Here is a 16,774-nt window from a genome sequence, read left to right on the forward strand (position 1 = left end):
GTCAACTACGTAAACACGTGCTACGAACTATAGATCAAATGTTCGTAACGTTCAATCTGCTTGTCAACAAGTGGCAAAGCCTGAAGCATGCACTAAAATCCCAGCTGTATAAAGTTGAACACAAACAACCGGCAAAAGTTTGAAAATATTTTTAAAAGACTTTCCTCACCTCATAGACTGTGGCCTCGGTGGGGTTAGCCGATCCAGCGATGTATAAAAACAAGCCCATTTTAAACAGACCAGCGGAACATTACAAATGTCTCAGTGTTGACTTTGGTCACAGCGTTAGACTTGTAACTATACTTATTGTTCTTTAATCGTATCGAAACCGTAAAAGGCTGTCGTTCGTACACCGCCCGCCTCCTGCTCTGCTTCTGCCGTTTATTGGGTCATGAGGGGAGGCACAGCAGTGGAGCAGCAGCAGCATGGGCTCCACTGATTGCCCCCAACTATTACACAAGTGAGTTCCAGGCTGCGATCTCCAGCTCGGACACGGTTAGGTGTGGCGCAGTCACATCATACGCCATGTGCGCAACGTGATGATGGAACAAACTGTGCTGCTGCGCTCCGCCTATCAAGAGAACTTACTGAGGATTTGATTCTGCTGCTCAATGATTCGGATCATTTGAACCCGTTTTTGTTTTATTTTGTGTTTTGTTTTTTGTAGCACAACATTTTATGCCTTTTATGAACTATTTAGGCCTCTAAAAATTCCAAAGAAAATGATCGTTTTAGAGCAGGGGTGAACAAACCTGTTCTTATGGAGGGCCAAAAAACAAACTTGATTGAGGCTAGTGGGCCTAAGATAAATATAGTTGCCATGCGTAATTTTATAGTTCATTTAATAATGTTTAAAAATGACTAGAAAACATTGCTTTATATTAACTAATACATTTTTTTTTACATTTGATATAGCACTTATTACAAAAAAAACTATCTGATTTATAACAGAATTACAACTAACTTTTGCTTTGATTTGCTTGCCGATGTCTTCTGCATACCTCTGTATTCGTTGAGTGACAGTATTTACATTTTAAAAAAAATTTGATTTATTTACATTTAATTTAAGTTGGCTTTTTTGTAGCTTAACAATAAAACAAACAAAAAATGTTACGTCAAATTAGAAATGATGATCTCTGTGTTAAAGGCGTTGTCCCAGCCCTCTCCATCATACTCACTTCTCCTATCATATGGAATGGGGGGCCAAATCAAAAGTTACAGTGGGTCATCTTTGGCCCGCAGGCTCTACTTTGGGCATCTGTTTTAGAGTTAGTTGCAGAAAAACAAGGTAAGAACTATTCTCAGACACACAAAAAAAAGGATATATTGGATATCAAACACAAAGCAAACACAAACCTAACATTTCCTAAATTTTGAAGTCATTGCTTTCTCCTAACATTGGTAAAAGGGCAGTTTTTTTCATATTTCATTTGTATTCTGAAGCACAGTAAACATCTTTGCAGCAGACACGCAAATTAACATTTCAAATAAGATTTTTCCAAAATATCTAGTGTAAATCAGGTATCGTTTTATCATTCACCTGGATGCCATATTATTGTTCATGAACATTCATTCATAAAATTTGATCAGTGATTGTATGCTATATACCAAGAAATTTGTCAAAAAGTCTCATCCATACTTATACCAACTAATTATTAGCCCTCCTGTAAAATATTTAAGCTAAATATTTAGCTTATTTTAATTCGTTTAACTAGGCAAGTTCTGTTAATTGGAAAATAACTTTTAACAGTGGTTTGTTCTGTAGTGAAACAGAGGAAAAAAATCTGAAACGAGCAAATATTATTGACCTTAACAGTTTTTAAATATATTTTCATTCCATCCAGACTAAAAAATAAGACTTTATAAGACTGAGAGAAATAAAAACAGGATATACTGTGATGTGAAATGCCTTTCTCTGTTAAACACTACTTGGGAAATATTTAATAAATAATTTAAATTACACAGGGCTAATCATTTTGTCTTAAACTGTATATGCAGTATATAGTGCTGTGTTTGACAGCATTAAAGTAATCCACTTTTAAAGCTGTACTTAAGTGCAAATAAATATTTTTCCCTCAACTTAAAAGTTTGCTAAAAAAGAAAAAAGACAAGGCAGAATCTTTCACAATAAAAACACGCAGTCTAAGCCAATCAACTGACAAGACTTCAGATGACAGGCTTAGGTTAATGTCTTTAAAAAAATATAATGAACACGCAGCCATTTCCTTTGGTTCCATACAAATGTTATAATTAGATATTAAAGGTGGCCTTTATTAACAGATTATAGTATCGCAATGAAACCACAAGTAATGGCTGATATCTTTGACAAAATATAAGAAGCAATGTTATTAACTTTAAAAGGCAATTGAAAAGACCTTTTAATAATTTAAGCAGCATTAATCATACAACAATGTTATTTTAAAAACACAGATTCCATTCATTACCATATAACATTCTAATTCAATTAATCTCTATGGTAAATAACCCTTAGTATTCACCCACTTAAAAAAAAAACAAATATGATTTCATAAAAAAAAAAATTATGACATGAGATGTAAAACTTGCAGTCATATGCAAACTGAGTAAATCTTGCCTCATCATCACCAGTCTCTCTCGTGTGGTTCTCTGTAAGGTATGCCCAGGTGTTGGAAAACATTCTTCTCTGTTGGCGTGTGTAAAGGAGTTCCCGCAACCAATTTCACACCACGCTGCCGAACAACAGCACAGTTTAGCGAGTGCTCTGATAGGCTCATGTTTTTGGTCTTAGCCAATGCCCTCATTGACCGGTTGAAGTGGGCGGAGCCAGTGAAGTATAAAAGAGCACATGCAAATTCTGAATAGGGCACTACTATGATGTCAAGTCTTCTGTGGAGCTGTGAAGGACCTGGAAGCCGGCAGATGCCCATGTACTTCTTCTGCTCACCATTCTCCTCGTGGCTAACAAGGTCATCAGTCAGGAAACCTGGATGGGGCCAAAATTTAATAAAATAGTCATTTAGAGTTTCTGCAGGTGTAAAAATATTCTAATTTATGACTCTTAGACTATGAAATTTTTAAATATTTCCCAAATGCTGTTTAACAGAGCAAGGAAGTTTTTACAGTTTGTCTGATAATATTTTTGTCTTCTGGAGAAAGTCTTCTTTGCTTTATTTCAGCTAGAATAAAAGCAGTTTTTAATAAAAAAAAAACAACTAATTTTAAGGTTAAATTTATTAGCCCCTTAAAAGCTATATATTTTTTCGATGGGCTACAGAACAAACCGTCATTTACAATAACTTGCCTAATTACCCAAACCTGCCTAGTTAAACTAATTGAGCCAGTTAAGCTTTTAAATGTAACGTTGTCTTGTAAACTATTATTTAATGTCATCATAGCAAAGATAAAATAAATCAGTTAATAGAAATGAGTTATTAAAACTACTATGTTTAGAAATGTGTTGAAAAAAAAAATCTCTCAGTTAAACAGAAATTGGGGAAAAAAAATAAACAATGGGGCTAATAATTCAGGGGGGTTCATAATTTTGACTTCAACTAAGTTTTCCATTTGAAGCAATTAACTTTGAGCATACAAATACGTGATATTTGAACACTCAATCCATGCAATATCTAACCATTTAACCTCTTGAATGTCAGTACAATCTCTAATGACATCAGTTTGACAGCTTGTTTGAAATATGCTTAGCCACACCCCATCCAATGATGAGACTATGAGCTTAAAAATAAAACTCCACCCACTATTCAATATTTCACTTCAGTTGGAAATATTGTCGACTTTGATAAAATGCTAATTTTTAATATGAATAATTTTATAAGTTAGATCCATATATATTTGTTCTGTTACAATTAATAATCTCATTACTGGCTATTATGGCATTCATTGCTTCCTTTGTAGTGGGAGTATTAAAAGCAAACACAATTTGACAAATATATTCAGTTTTTAAATAATCAAATTATTTAAATTAGTGGCTCCATGCATTAACTACCTCATTGCAGTTTCGTCATGTAAATTATGCCCTTGATATAAATAGTACACAATAAAATACAGGATAATTGAAATCAAAGAGACTACAAGTAAAAAGCCAGGTCTGTTTCTGAATGCGCATGCTGTCAGCAAAGGCAAAACATATAAATCAAGCTTTAGAGGTAGAGTTTAATGGTCAATTTTAACCTGTTTAAAAGTATTTAAGACCTACAACAAAACACCAGTAATTTAATAGATGTTAAGTCTTTGTAGAATAATAAATAAAAACAACACTACTTGTAATTTTAGTAAATGGTGTAAATCACGAAATATGTTTTCCTGTATAATAACATGGCATACCACTCTGATGAAGGAGATGCAATACTTTGCTGAAAACCCCCTTGTGTGATTGTCCATCCGGGTGAGTGATGAGAACGTCCACGTCTCCACATGTGCTCCTGCCCCTGCGGTACGAACCACACGCCATGGCCAGCAGCTGTGGGTCCACATTGTGAACTGCGTCCTTCACCTGCCCATGACAAAACATTTGGATCAGGGGTCTCAAACTCAAATTGGCAGGGGGCCATTTCAGTGACTGACAATTCATAGTAGGGCCAATTTAACATTCAAGCACAAGAAAAAAGTGGAAGCCTGATGTAATTGATGCATCTTAGGACAACAGACATAAGTCATTCTTTTACAGAGTACATGCAGTCAAAACTCCAGCTTTTTGCTTCTTGCTGTACATATTGAAGAGGGAGTTTAAATTGCTATGAAAATACTACAAATAATAGGCATAATAATTATTATTCTGTCCCAACCAATTGTATTGTCCCAGTAGAGTAAGAACAGCAGAAAGCAGTTTGGGTAACTTAAGTAACTTTACTGTCAATTGTTATTCTCAATATCTTTCCTTTTTTGTAAAACTACAACAAAGAGAGGAAATGTTTAACAAGTTCAATTCAACCAGCAATACAATTTTTCTAATGTACATAGTTTTTATGCAAATCTTCATGTGCATATGAGGAAAATCTATTAAATGAGATTATTTGAATTGAATATTAGCAAAATTATCATATTTGTCACACCACCAGCATAACGTGTAAGCCATGAAGAAGTGTTTGTACAACAAAATACTGGTGGTATAAAACTGATAATAATAATAAAATGACCCTTGAATATTTACAAAAATACAGCTTTAGTAAAAATAGAGCACTTACGCACATAGAATAAAAACGCATGTGTGGTACAATAGATGTCGACTAGGTGGCGGTTCAAAACCACAAGTGTCTAGATGCAACTGCACAGCAATGATAGTTGCTCAAAAACATGTTGTGGCTGGCCGCATCTCATTTTATTTTTGATGTCAGTTGCAGGCTGGAGCGAGGAGGAGGGCGGGCAGTAGTCAATTTTATTTATGTACATATTTATTTATGTTTTATTTATAAACACCAACAAAGGTTTAGGATCAATATCCAATTTTCCATTATTACAAATTATATTAAACAAGGATTCATTAAACCAGGGCTTAATTTGTGCTGGAACATGTGAGATCCGGCTCCTCTGAAACCCTCCTCAACCGCCCTCTTCCCGTCCAATTTCGTCCACGACAAAAATAACACAGTTCTATTTAACTTCAAAAATTTTTAAAGCATGATTCCAACAAAAATGCAATGTAAAGTGCACATATGTTGTTTAGACATAAAGTTAATTAAATTGAACTGAGTTATTTGAGTTAATAACAAACTTTAATAAAACAAATCTATAATTATTTTTAAACTGTAACATCGTAATTGCAGTTAATGTACAAAGGCATGTGATCAGCAGAGAACAAAAAAAGGAAGATGAGATTATTTGTATTATTATTTAAACACACACACACATACTGCATACATATACACACATACATATATATATATATATATATATATGTATGTGTGTCTGTGTGTTTGTGTTTAAATAATAATAATAGAAATAATAATTTTAAAATATTTAAATATTCTTTATATAAATAATTGCTATTGGCCACACAATTTAAGTTTTTTTTTTGCTTTATCAGTTTAAATGTTTAGCGGTTTAATAGTCACCTAAATAATGTTTAATAGGTTTATAATTGTACCGCAATGTACAGATCAACAAACCGCCGCTAGATGGCGACACTAACTCGGTTAGTTCTCGTGTCTAACCGAGATAATATATGTACAGAGGAAATATAATTTCCTCTGCAGGGGCGTAACAGCCATTTTAAAAGTGGGGGGGGCAGCTGTATGGTCACCCAAAAGGGATTAATGATTTATTAGCAATAAAGTTTATTTAATAATCTTTTAACCAAAATTCTAAAATAATTACAAAATATTAATAATAACAATAAATAAACAGAACCACACACATTTAAATTAAGCATTACTCTGTGTGAAAATATTTTTAAATACTACAATGCAATTGCAAAATTGCAAGTTGATACTACACATGTAACGTGAGATGAACATCGCCATTTGTACTTGCGGCCGATGCGTCATTCATAAAAGCAGAACACGCAGGATTCAACACGTAAATTCACCAATTACTCCCCAAATACATGCAAGTAAGTGGTTGGTGAACTTAGAGAGGAGTAGATTCAACTTTGTAGTTACTTTCAGTATGTGTATCTGATATGATTAAAACACATCGGTTCTTGCTTTACTAGTACTTGTGTGTATTTACATGTCTAAATCATAAATTAAGCAATAGGCCGTAAAAAAGGCTGCATAATTGTGATAATATAACACGTCTTTCTCAGCAGAGTTAAGTTGGTCTTGTTTTCAGAAAAAAAAAAACGAAAAAAAGAAGCACTTTTACGACGGTCCCATACTGAGAGTGTAGGTCTGCGCGAACTCTCTCTGGCTAAACCTCTATGGGCTAAACGCATATTGCGACTGCTCAAGCAGTGCTCGTAATATCAAGCGAAAAAAGAAAGACAGCTGTGAAACATAACCTGCTTTGTCTTTTTGTAGGGAATACAGTTTAGATCTTTTTTGGGTAAGAGGTTTTTAGTTAATGCCGTCTGTCACTGCCGAAAACAAAACCAACTTAACCCCGCTGTCTTTCTCTGGCTCAGCGCCAGACAAGAAACCAGCACCAGGGACTTTACGGTTCTCACTTCAAAACGGAACAAAAGTAGGATTCTGTAACGTTAGTGATTTACCGTGATTTACCCAGCTGTAGCTGTTGCTCCCTTCCGCGTCATCCCTGTCTTTGACTGCAAAGTGAATGAAGCTCGTGGCAGACGCTGAAGAGATTCGCGCTGTGATTGGCTGAGTGATCGTTCACTCAAATCAAGTAACAAATCAGAGAACACTTGCGGCCGCTAGGTCAAATAAAACGTGTGGGCCAGTCGGGGGACAGAATAACCTGTTTCCAAAAAGTGAGGGGGACGTCCCCCCCCCCGGTTGCTACGCCCCTGTTCCTCTGTACATGTATTATACGGAATAATCGCACCCCTGTGTACAGTTATAGTAATTTATATATTTTATTTAATTTAACAGTTTTTACTTTATTTATTTACTGATTTAATCAAATAAATGGCTTCTTTAAAAAATCATGCGATCTCCAAACTTTTAAATATTTTGTTTTCAATATTTCAATTTGTTTAAATATGTTTTCAGTATTATCATTAGTATTATTAATATTATTATTTAATTGTATAATTCAATATACAAAACATGCCTTTTGTCCTTTGGACTTGTAATTTAATAAATCAAAAATAAAATAAATTAAATAAAAAATTGTCAGGTTTACAGTTTAAAATACATTAATGTCAAAAAAATACTGCCTCATTTGTGTCTACAGTTCTGGTAATGTGGAGCTGAAATGCTAAAGGCACATATGTTTACATGCTCCACATATCATTCTGTCAAGCTGAGAGAGCACATGCTGCACTCATCTGCTCTTTTTTTTATCCATCAGGTCAGTTTAAAGGAAAACAGGGAGATGTTCCAAGTAATAGTAAGAAAACAACTGGCTTAGGGCCCAAGACTCTGTAAGGGAGCTCGGTAGCTTTTGACTTATGACGTGCCAACTTTCAAGGGCTCCCACTCTTCCTATGGGACGACAGACTCACTAACAATCTCTGTTATGTCCATCAGCCCACTGAGAAAGATTGACAGTCTTGCTGCTGCCAACACAAAATTGGTTTAGTTTTTGATAGCTTGTGCTTTAGAAATTTGCTTTTATGATTTACTGCCATGAAAACCAAGTAGATCGATTTTAATTTCTCAATGCCTGTTTAATATGGCTGTTTTCTTTACTGCTGGCCATTTAAAATAAGGTCTGTACGAACCGCTTTCTCGATGGCTTTTGCTTCACTTCTCGGCATCCGCTCGAGGAGATCGTCATAGTGTTTTAGTCCCACCCTTAGAGTGTGATTCAAAACGGCCTTAGTGCGAATGTCCTCCAATGTGCGAAATCCCTAGAGAGTAAAAGACATCAAATCAGCTGTTTAAACTTGTAAAACATTATGGTCTTTGCTTAATATTACTGTATGTTCCAAAGTTTAAAGCTGATGTAAATGTTCTGCAACACTGGTAGCTCAAAATATAATAAAACAAAAAAAAAGTGTCTATCTTGGCTTGGAAACATGGCGTTAAAGAGCATTTCATATGATTTATTTTCAACAGCAGTTACTGAGGAGCGAACCTGGCATAGACCTGTTCTTAATGTAATATACTAACAGTTTATTTTGCCAGATGACTTTTCACACAATCAGTTTTTGAAATATGAGGAAAAAAAAAAAGTGTCCACTGTTTGAGCAAACAGGCCCTAAATGCAATATTCCTGGTCCAAATTGTTTGACTTATTCTACCCATTTGTCGTTGTTCTTTTTCTACTTCAGAACACTCATGTTTTGTGTCTTGCAATGTGGAAAATAACATGCAAAAAAACAATAGTTCCCCAAAAAAGATAATCCTGTCATCATTTACTCATCCTTCACTTGTTCAAAACCTATTTCAGTTTCTTTCCGCAATCAGCATTGTTCAAAATATTTTCTTTTGTGTTCAACAGAAGAAAGAATCTCCTAAATGTTTAAAACCACAAGAGGGAGAGAAGATGATGGGACAATTTTCATTTTTGGATGAACTATGCCTTTCATTTTTTACCATTTTACTATATATGATGAGGTGTGAAAAAAACAAGCTTTCTATGACTTATAATTGTGTGATACAATACAATACATTCCTTCAATCCTCTACTTTAGTTAAATTGTATCAATTCATGCCATTGTTTTTAGATAAACTGTGGCCGCATGGAGTTAATTTGCACCATTATTTTTAAATAATTTGTGCCCACACTGTATTAGTGTGGAAAACTGCATTTATTTGTTAAATGATTTAAGTTAAATAGTGTCCATGCTGTGCTAATTTGTCCCCTTTATTTAATTTATTCTCTCGTTTGTTACAATCAAAGCCATGATATAACTAAAATAAATAGATATTAGAATCTGCACAACAAGGGAAATAAATTATGAGTTGTGGTAATAAATTCTTAATTGTTGGTCACAATATCCATGCAGGACAAATGCAATTTTTTACATGATTACTAGGGATTACAAGAGTCATCTCACCCAAAAATTCTCATTCTGTTATTAATAACTCATCATCACGTCTAAATCCCTGAGACCATTGTTTGTCTTCACAATACAAATGAAGTTATTTTAGGTTAAATCTTCTCCATAAACATTAAGGTGCCGATCACAACTAACACGCACATCGAGAGGCGCCTTTTTTGAATGATTTACTAACAGCCGCGAGCGTTTTGCGCGCTGCTTATGCACCCTGTGCACCTGCTGTGCATTGCATTTTTGCCCTTGCACACCGTGCGCTAGCAGTTGGTGGCTTGAGAAAGCTTGTTAGGAGTAGTTTATTTAGTTTGAAAAAGTACCAAGTTGGCTAAAAAAATGTTTACGATCCCTGCAATCAACAATGTAGCCACATTAAAGCCTGAAACAAGCAAGTCTAGCATGAATTAGCATGTTGTTGGCATGTTTCAAGCATGAATTAGCATGTTGCTAGCATGAGTCTATCATGAATTAGCATGTTGTTAACATGATTCTAGCATGAATTAGCATGCTGTTACCATGATTCTATCATGAATTACCATGATTCTAACATGAATTACCATGTTGTTAGCATGATTCTAACGTGAACTAGCAAGTTGTTAGCATGATTCTAAGATGAACTAGCAAGTTGTTAGCATGATTCTAGCACGAATTAGCATGTTATTAGCATGATTCTGACATGAATTGACATGTTACTAACATGTTTCTAGCATGAATTAATATGTTGCTAGCATGATTCTAGCATGAATTAGCATATTACTAGCATGATTCTAGCATAAATTAGCATTTTGTTGGCATGATTCTAGCATGAATCAGCTTGTTTCTAGCATGAATTAGCATGTTGTTAACATTAATTAGCATGTTCTAGCATGACTAGCATGTCATTAGCATGATGCTAGTATGTTTCTAGCAAGATTGGCATGTCAGTAGCATGTTAAAACTATTAGCTTGTGTTAGAACAGCTAGTCATCTAGCATGGATTAGCATGTTACTAACGTGTTTCTAGCATGAATTAGCATGTTGTTAGCATGAATTAGTATGTTATTAGCATGATTCTAGCATGAATTAGCATTTTATTAGCATGATTCTAGCGTGCTACTAACATGATTCTAACATGAATCTAACTTGAATTAGCATGTTTGCAATAATTAGCATGTGCTAGCATGACTAACATGTTACTAGTGTGTTGCTAGCATGATTCTAACAAGATTAGCATGTCAGTAGGATGTTAAAACTAGCATGTGTTAGAACAGCTAGTCACAGTCTATGGGACTTGCTAGGGTTCTGAAATTGGTTGCTAAGGAGTGGCTAGTAAGTTTAACAGTCATCAGTGATTGGCTGCTGGCTAGACTGAGTTGAATGAGGCCAAACTCTAGTCTGTAGTCTGATTCAAAGTTATGAGCTCACAAAGTTTGACCCAATGTTAAGTCAATGGGACTTTTGAGAATTTTCTGGGTCGTTTTTTCGGAAAACCGAAAGTCGAATCAGGTAGAAAAGATATAGCAACCCAAGTCACACCAGTTTGAAGGTCTGACAAAAGTTTGAAGTATGTAGCTTGAAAGGCTTAGGAGGAGATGCACTTTAAAATTGGTCTCAGAAGACTTTCTCAAGCCACCATAAAAAGTCAACGGAAAAAGCGTGTTACGTCAGTCACGTTTTTTTTATTCTCCAATCAAATGAAAGCAGAGTCAGGGTTTTCATTGAGATGACAGCAGTGTTTGTGTTGTCAAGACAACTATGGAGACTTTTAAAGATGGAGGAGAGACTTGTGGTTGCTGTTTTGAGTTCTCCAATGCTGTACAAATCACAAATCTTGAATATCACAATATTATTAAATTTAAAAATTATATTAATATCAACAGCAACACTCGTGCACATTACGCAGCTGACTCAGTCGTTGCCTCACAACACCACACTTTTTGTTTTGTTGTCAACAAAAAAGGCAGTGTGGTGCTACTTGCGTTTTTAGAACTTAAAAGCGCGTTCCGTGTGATCAGCCCCTGAGGTTCCTAAATCATTCAAGTCCAGAAAAATACAGAAAGATCATCTAAAAAGGCAATATCCTGCCTACAATCAGAACATTATCAAGCTACAAGAACACTTGTGTGTGCACATACAACAAAAATAACTTCATTCAACAGTTTCTTCTCCCCAGTGTCAGTATATTGTGCACATTCAGTATTTATACATGCTAGGTGTTTGCATATATTGCGTACACCTGAATGTGTGCCCTATAATGACAGTGAGGAGAAGAAACTGCTGGATAAAGTCATTTTTGTTTTATGTGCACACAAAACATATCCTTTTTTTTTTGGAGGCTGGAACCTTGCTGTCTATAGAGGATGAGGGATCTCTCAGATTTCACAACAAAAAAATCTTATTTTATGTTCTGAAAATGAGCAAAGGTCTCAGGTTTAAGAACGACATCAGGGTGAGTAAATAATAAGATATTTTTCATTTTGGGGTGAAATTACGGTGGCCGAGAGAGCTTAACGTGCTGCAATTTAAGAAAATGCATGCAATTACAAAAAACGCCAGCAAATTAAGAAAAGAGCTTCATTCGTTTGATAGCAAACATGCTGCAAATCATCACAACGCAAAAACCTAAAAAAATTACCTCTATTTTTCACCACACAAAAAGAACGGAACACAACGGAAATGTTTTAAGGGGACCCAAAACATGACAGACGCTGCTGTACTATGACTATTGCTCAATGAAGTTGTATGTGATCTTTGAAAGGTGAGTTTTTGGTTTCTTTATTTTAATATCCTGATTCCTGTTTTTATAGTATTTATTAGCCTAAATAATCCGGGTCTGTCACATTTTAGGGTCTCCTTGAAACATTTCCGTTGTGTTCCGATCTATTTGAAAGTGTTGCGAGATGATGCACTGCATTTTATTAATTTGTTTGCGTTGTGAGGATTCGCAGCACCTGTCCTGTCAAACAGATGAAGATCTTTCCTCAATTAGCTGGCATGTTTTGAAATTGCACATGTTGTCTTAAATCGCAGCACATTCAGCTCTTTTGGCCACCGTATGAACTAACATTTTTAAATATTTTAAATTTAAAAACATGTACCTGTTGATACCACATCTGAGCAGTTTTGGCTCCAGCACCCCAGATGTTGGTGAACATTTCAAGAACAGGCACTTCCTCCCCAATGTGATCCAGTTTACGCAAGTGCCCACTTTCCATGATTTCCATGATCTTGTCCGCCATTCGTTTACCAATGCCTGGAATCTTACATGCCTCCTATAAATAGATGGGATGTGCAAGATATTCATATATTCATTTTTTTTTTATAAACTGCTAATAGACAATTCAATTTGCCAGCATCTATTATGTAAGAAAAGGAATACATAACGTTGTTGAATTACTTTAAAATGATTCCCCCCTGAAGTGATGACGTGAAGTAGCGCAAAATGGAGTGGCGTTTATAGATATAATGTCTTGACACTTTTAATTAGCAAAACATTTTTTGAAAAATAGAGTCTGACTGCCCTTATTTTTTGAATATGTATGTTTATGTATGCGTCAGTACTTTACTCTATGCGTGTGTCTTTATATGAGAGAGTATTAGAAAAATATTTTATGTGTTTTCAGAAGATAACAAAATGTTACTTGGTAAAATAACAAAACCGGTACTCAATTTTCAGTTTTCAGAGAGTAGTTCTTTTTCAGTCAATATCCAGCGGGTCTGTGTGTTATGCTGTTGTAGCTTGTGGTAACGTTTGAAATCACTGAGATGGAACTCTACTGCAGTCAAGCCCTGCGATTCCTATAAAAATAATTGCACCAGCCAATCAGAATCAAGTGTTCGACAACCCTGTAGTATAATAAAATCCAAATTTATTATGAAACTTCTCACTGTTGCATGCTTTAAACTAGATTTAATATGAAAACCACCATGAAGCAGCAACCATATGTGTTCAAAGCACAAATAAGAATTCAGTGAACTCGAAAACTTTTACAGGCTCATATTTGTATCTGAACTGACCTCATATGAGGTGATGGGCTTGTGGTAGCTCTTAAGGGCGTTGATCGCTTTAGAATATCCCAGAGCTCTCCATTTATCACCCGTATGCGTATAGGCTTTGGCCAGCGGCTCCAGTTTGTCAGTGAGGTGTTTGTTATGGTTCTCCCCTTTCGTTGTGGATGGCTGAGAACAGACCCACTTCCCAGGCAAAACCGGCTTCTCAGCTGAGCTCTGCTTCTGGTCTTGGTTGCTCTCCGATGGATGAACGCCACTGATCAAGGCCTCCAGGTCATTTTGAGATACACCGTCTTCCTCGTGGTGCTCCTCCTGAGTCTCTGGTGGTATCTGTGAAATGAATTATATTAAATGTGGATGTGGATTTTACAGATGGACACAATTACCTCCCTTCCCACAAGTTCTTACAGTCTCTGTGAGATTTTCATGAGGATCCAGATTGTCAAGGATTTGCAAAGGGTCCTGTGCTGCTACTTCTGGAACTGGTTGGATTGTTGCTTCATTTGACTTCTCAGCAGCAGCAACTGTGGGACTGAGGACATGTTCATTAATTGGACAGATCACCAAAAAAATTTGACTCTGCATTTGCTCACCCTCAAAGCGATTCTAAACTGTAAATCAGTTTCTTTTTCAGTTAAGGACAAAAGAAAAAAAATGCATGGGATGGTAAGCATTGACTTCCATAAGACATATGTTCTAAATACAGGATTTGTAACAAGTTGAGGGTGAGTAAATTATGTCAATTAAAACTATAGGTAAACTATTCCTTTAAATATGTATTTCTACAATTTTAGCTTCAGAACAAACCTTAACAAATGTATTTAAAACTTAGTCTAAATTTCAATGCATTTACTTTACATAAATCTCCAAATTGATCTCCAAGATCCAGCAACCTGGGTCTTCTCCAATTTACTAGATTAAAGCTGGTTTACGAGACTTCATTGTTGCCTCTCTATGGAACAAATGTCCATAAATTTAGGGTCCCCATTAGCTGTATTCAATTCTCTAGTTAAAAAAAAAATCACTTACTTTCCATCCCCTTTCCCAAGCCCTAGTCCATGATATACGTTTTATTCAAAGTTTTTTTTGGATGTTTTGTGTCTTTTTATGTATTGTTATGCCTGTGGTGGTTGCTTTAACTTAAATACTGTACCTGCCTGGTTCTTTCCTGACTGCACAGTGATTTGGATCAATTGGTAGTTGGTGTAAAGGTACTTTATAATACATAATGCTTAAAAGAAAGAAATAGAGGAAAAAAAGAAAAGAAAGAAAGAAAGAAAGAAAGAAAGAAGGAAGGAAGGAAGGAAGGAAGGAAGGAAGGAAGGAAGGAAGGAAGGAAGGAAGGAAAGAAAGCTGCTGTATTAAAGCCAAGATTCCAGAGCTTTACCTCTCAGGAGGAAGGAGGCTGTAGTCTTCAGTGTCTAGTAATCTCTTCTCACTGATGCAGGCACTCAACCAAGTACACTTGATCAGATGAACAGCAGATGGCAGTGTATCTATTTTCAGAAGCCTCAGAGCTCTCTTAAAATCAACTGAATCATCCACCACAACGTGTGTGCAGCTGGGAGTGAATGTGGAGACTGTCAGTCCTCCATTCTGAGTAATTTGCCGATGGAATATATCACACCTGGCTTTCCCTATACCAGCTGGAACTATGTATATAGTGACTCCCTGGAAAACTGTACCTAAATAAAAAAAGAAAATCAGACACTTGAATTGCATTTGATGCTCTTAGAGTAGCAGATTGTGTTTCTGAATAGAGTAGTAGAAACTAATTTATATCATATTTATAAATACACTTTACATTCTTCATAAAACTAATATATAGTCATCTTTATTTTCCCACAATGAAATTTAAATTCAACAGTTACTGAAGATACTGACTAAAATATCATTCAGTTAAATAATAGCTGATACGCTCCAAAAACATTTTAAGAACTAGAATAATTTGATGTTAAAGTACTCTATTTATGGATCACAGTAAATATTTTGAAATTTTAATTTATATATTACTATCTGATTCTTCAAATTATAATACAAAAAAATTATAAAAAGTAATAAAATGTATTTTTATAATTTATTACTGAGTGATGACATACAGCAGATACTTGTATTTAATGCACATTAAACCTTTTCTCTATATTTTTTAAATGTTATTGTTATTTATAAATGTTCCTTTTTTCTATTTATGTCTGCACTGTTTGTACTTTGTTGCGTTATGTTTATACATTATGTATAACTAATTAGAGACTTTATGTAAAGCTGTGCCAAAATGTACACATTATGCTAAATAATAATAATAATAATAATAATAATAATAATAATAATAATAACAATAATAATAATAATAATAAAATATCCTGAGGAACCACAGCTCTGCCCGTTTTGTTTATTCCCCCTTTTTTTGTTAACTACTGCTCTTACCTGCTCTAACTCTTATTGCTCTTTATTCAGGCTTAACTAATTGATGATGTATTTGACATCTATCTATCTATCTATCTATCTATCTATCTATCTATCTATCTATCTATCTATCTATCTATCTATCTATCTATCGTGTCACTTACAATAAGTACTGGTTGATAACAATATCAAAATAATTAATCTCTCGTGTAATGTCTGTTAAAAATTCATTTATAGTACATAATTCAGTGCACAAACAAGTCAAAATATCACCATGTCAAGATATTACCATGCAGCAAAGCAGGGAGTTTTTTCTATTTAGTTTCCTAACTCAGGTGTATATAGAGAATGATGAACCTGTTAGTGTTATGGATTCAGCAGGAGTCCTCTTGGAAGGAGGCGCGTCCTTCTGGTCATTAGGCCTGGCTCTCTTGACTTTAGGGAAAGCCTTTAGAATCCCATGGCCACGACCGTCCATTCCGACCACGGAGAGGATGGGAGCTGATGAGAAAATTACTGCAATCAGTAATGTTAGGCATCAGAATATAAAAATAAACAGTCTATAAAAATATTCAGCTGAAGGGTTCATGAGATTAAAGTCCTTATATGGTGAAGCAGCAGCGCTGTCTCCGGTAAGCAAGCAAATGAACGAATTGTTATATTCATATTTACACATATTAAACATTACGAATATTCATATTCTACAGCAATTTTTATTATTACTTAAAACATGCCATACGTACCCCTTTCAACTCCTTTCTTTAAGAACAACACACGAATGTTTTTAAACGCATCCACTTCCGGGTCGTGGAGTTGGATTTTTTT

General features: G+C 35.1%; 2 protein-coding genes across 4 annotated transcripts in view; both read right to left on the reverse strand.

The window, feature by feature from the left end:
• Positions 1–506, reverse strand: part of wbp1lb (WW domain binding protein 1-like b) — a 29,581-nt gene extending 29,075 nt beyond the window's left edge. Inside the window, exon 1 of one of the 3 annotated variants that reach the window (XM_056458394.1) lies at positions 170–506. In XM_056458394.1, the coding sequence (XP_056314369.1) occupies positions 170–229 (60 nt within the window). In that variant the 5' untranslated portion in view covers positions 230–506. The remainder of the gene's footprint in view (positions 1–169) is intronic. The other 2 variants (XM_056458410.1, XM_056458402.1) reach the window with 2 other exon arrangements.
• Positions 507–2,390: 1,884 nt separating this feature from the next.
• On the reverse strand, positions 2,391–16,746 carry poll (polymerase (DNA directed), lambda). The gene is made up of 9 exons (XM_056475332.1): positions 16,693–16,746; positions 16,307–16,450; positions 14,934–15,231; positions 13,955–14,078; positions 13,553–13,876; positions 12,634–12,807; positions 8,279–8,407; positions 4,321–4,489; positions 2,391–2,962 (listed from the first exon to the last, which is right to left on the reverse strand). The coding sequence occupies exons 2-9, from the start codon at positions 16,425–16,427 to the stop codon at positions 2,601–2,603; spliced, it is 1,701 nt and encodes a 566-aa protein (XP_056331307.1). The 5' UTR covers positions 16,428–16,450; positions 16,693–16,746; the 3' UTR covers positions 2,391–2,600.
• Positions 16,747–16,774: the final 28 nt, after the last annotated feature.

Source organism: Danio aesculapii, chromosome 1, assembly GCF_903798145.1.
Source record: "Danio aesculapii chromosome 1, fDanAes4.1, whole genome shotgun sequence".
Lineage (NCBI taxonomy): Eukaryota > Metazoa > Chordata > Actinopteri > Cypriniformes > Danionidae > Danio > Danio aesculapii.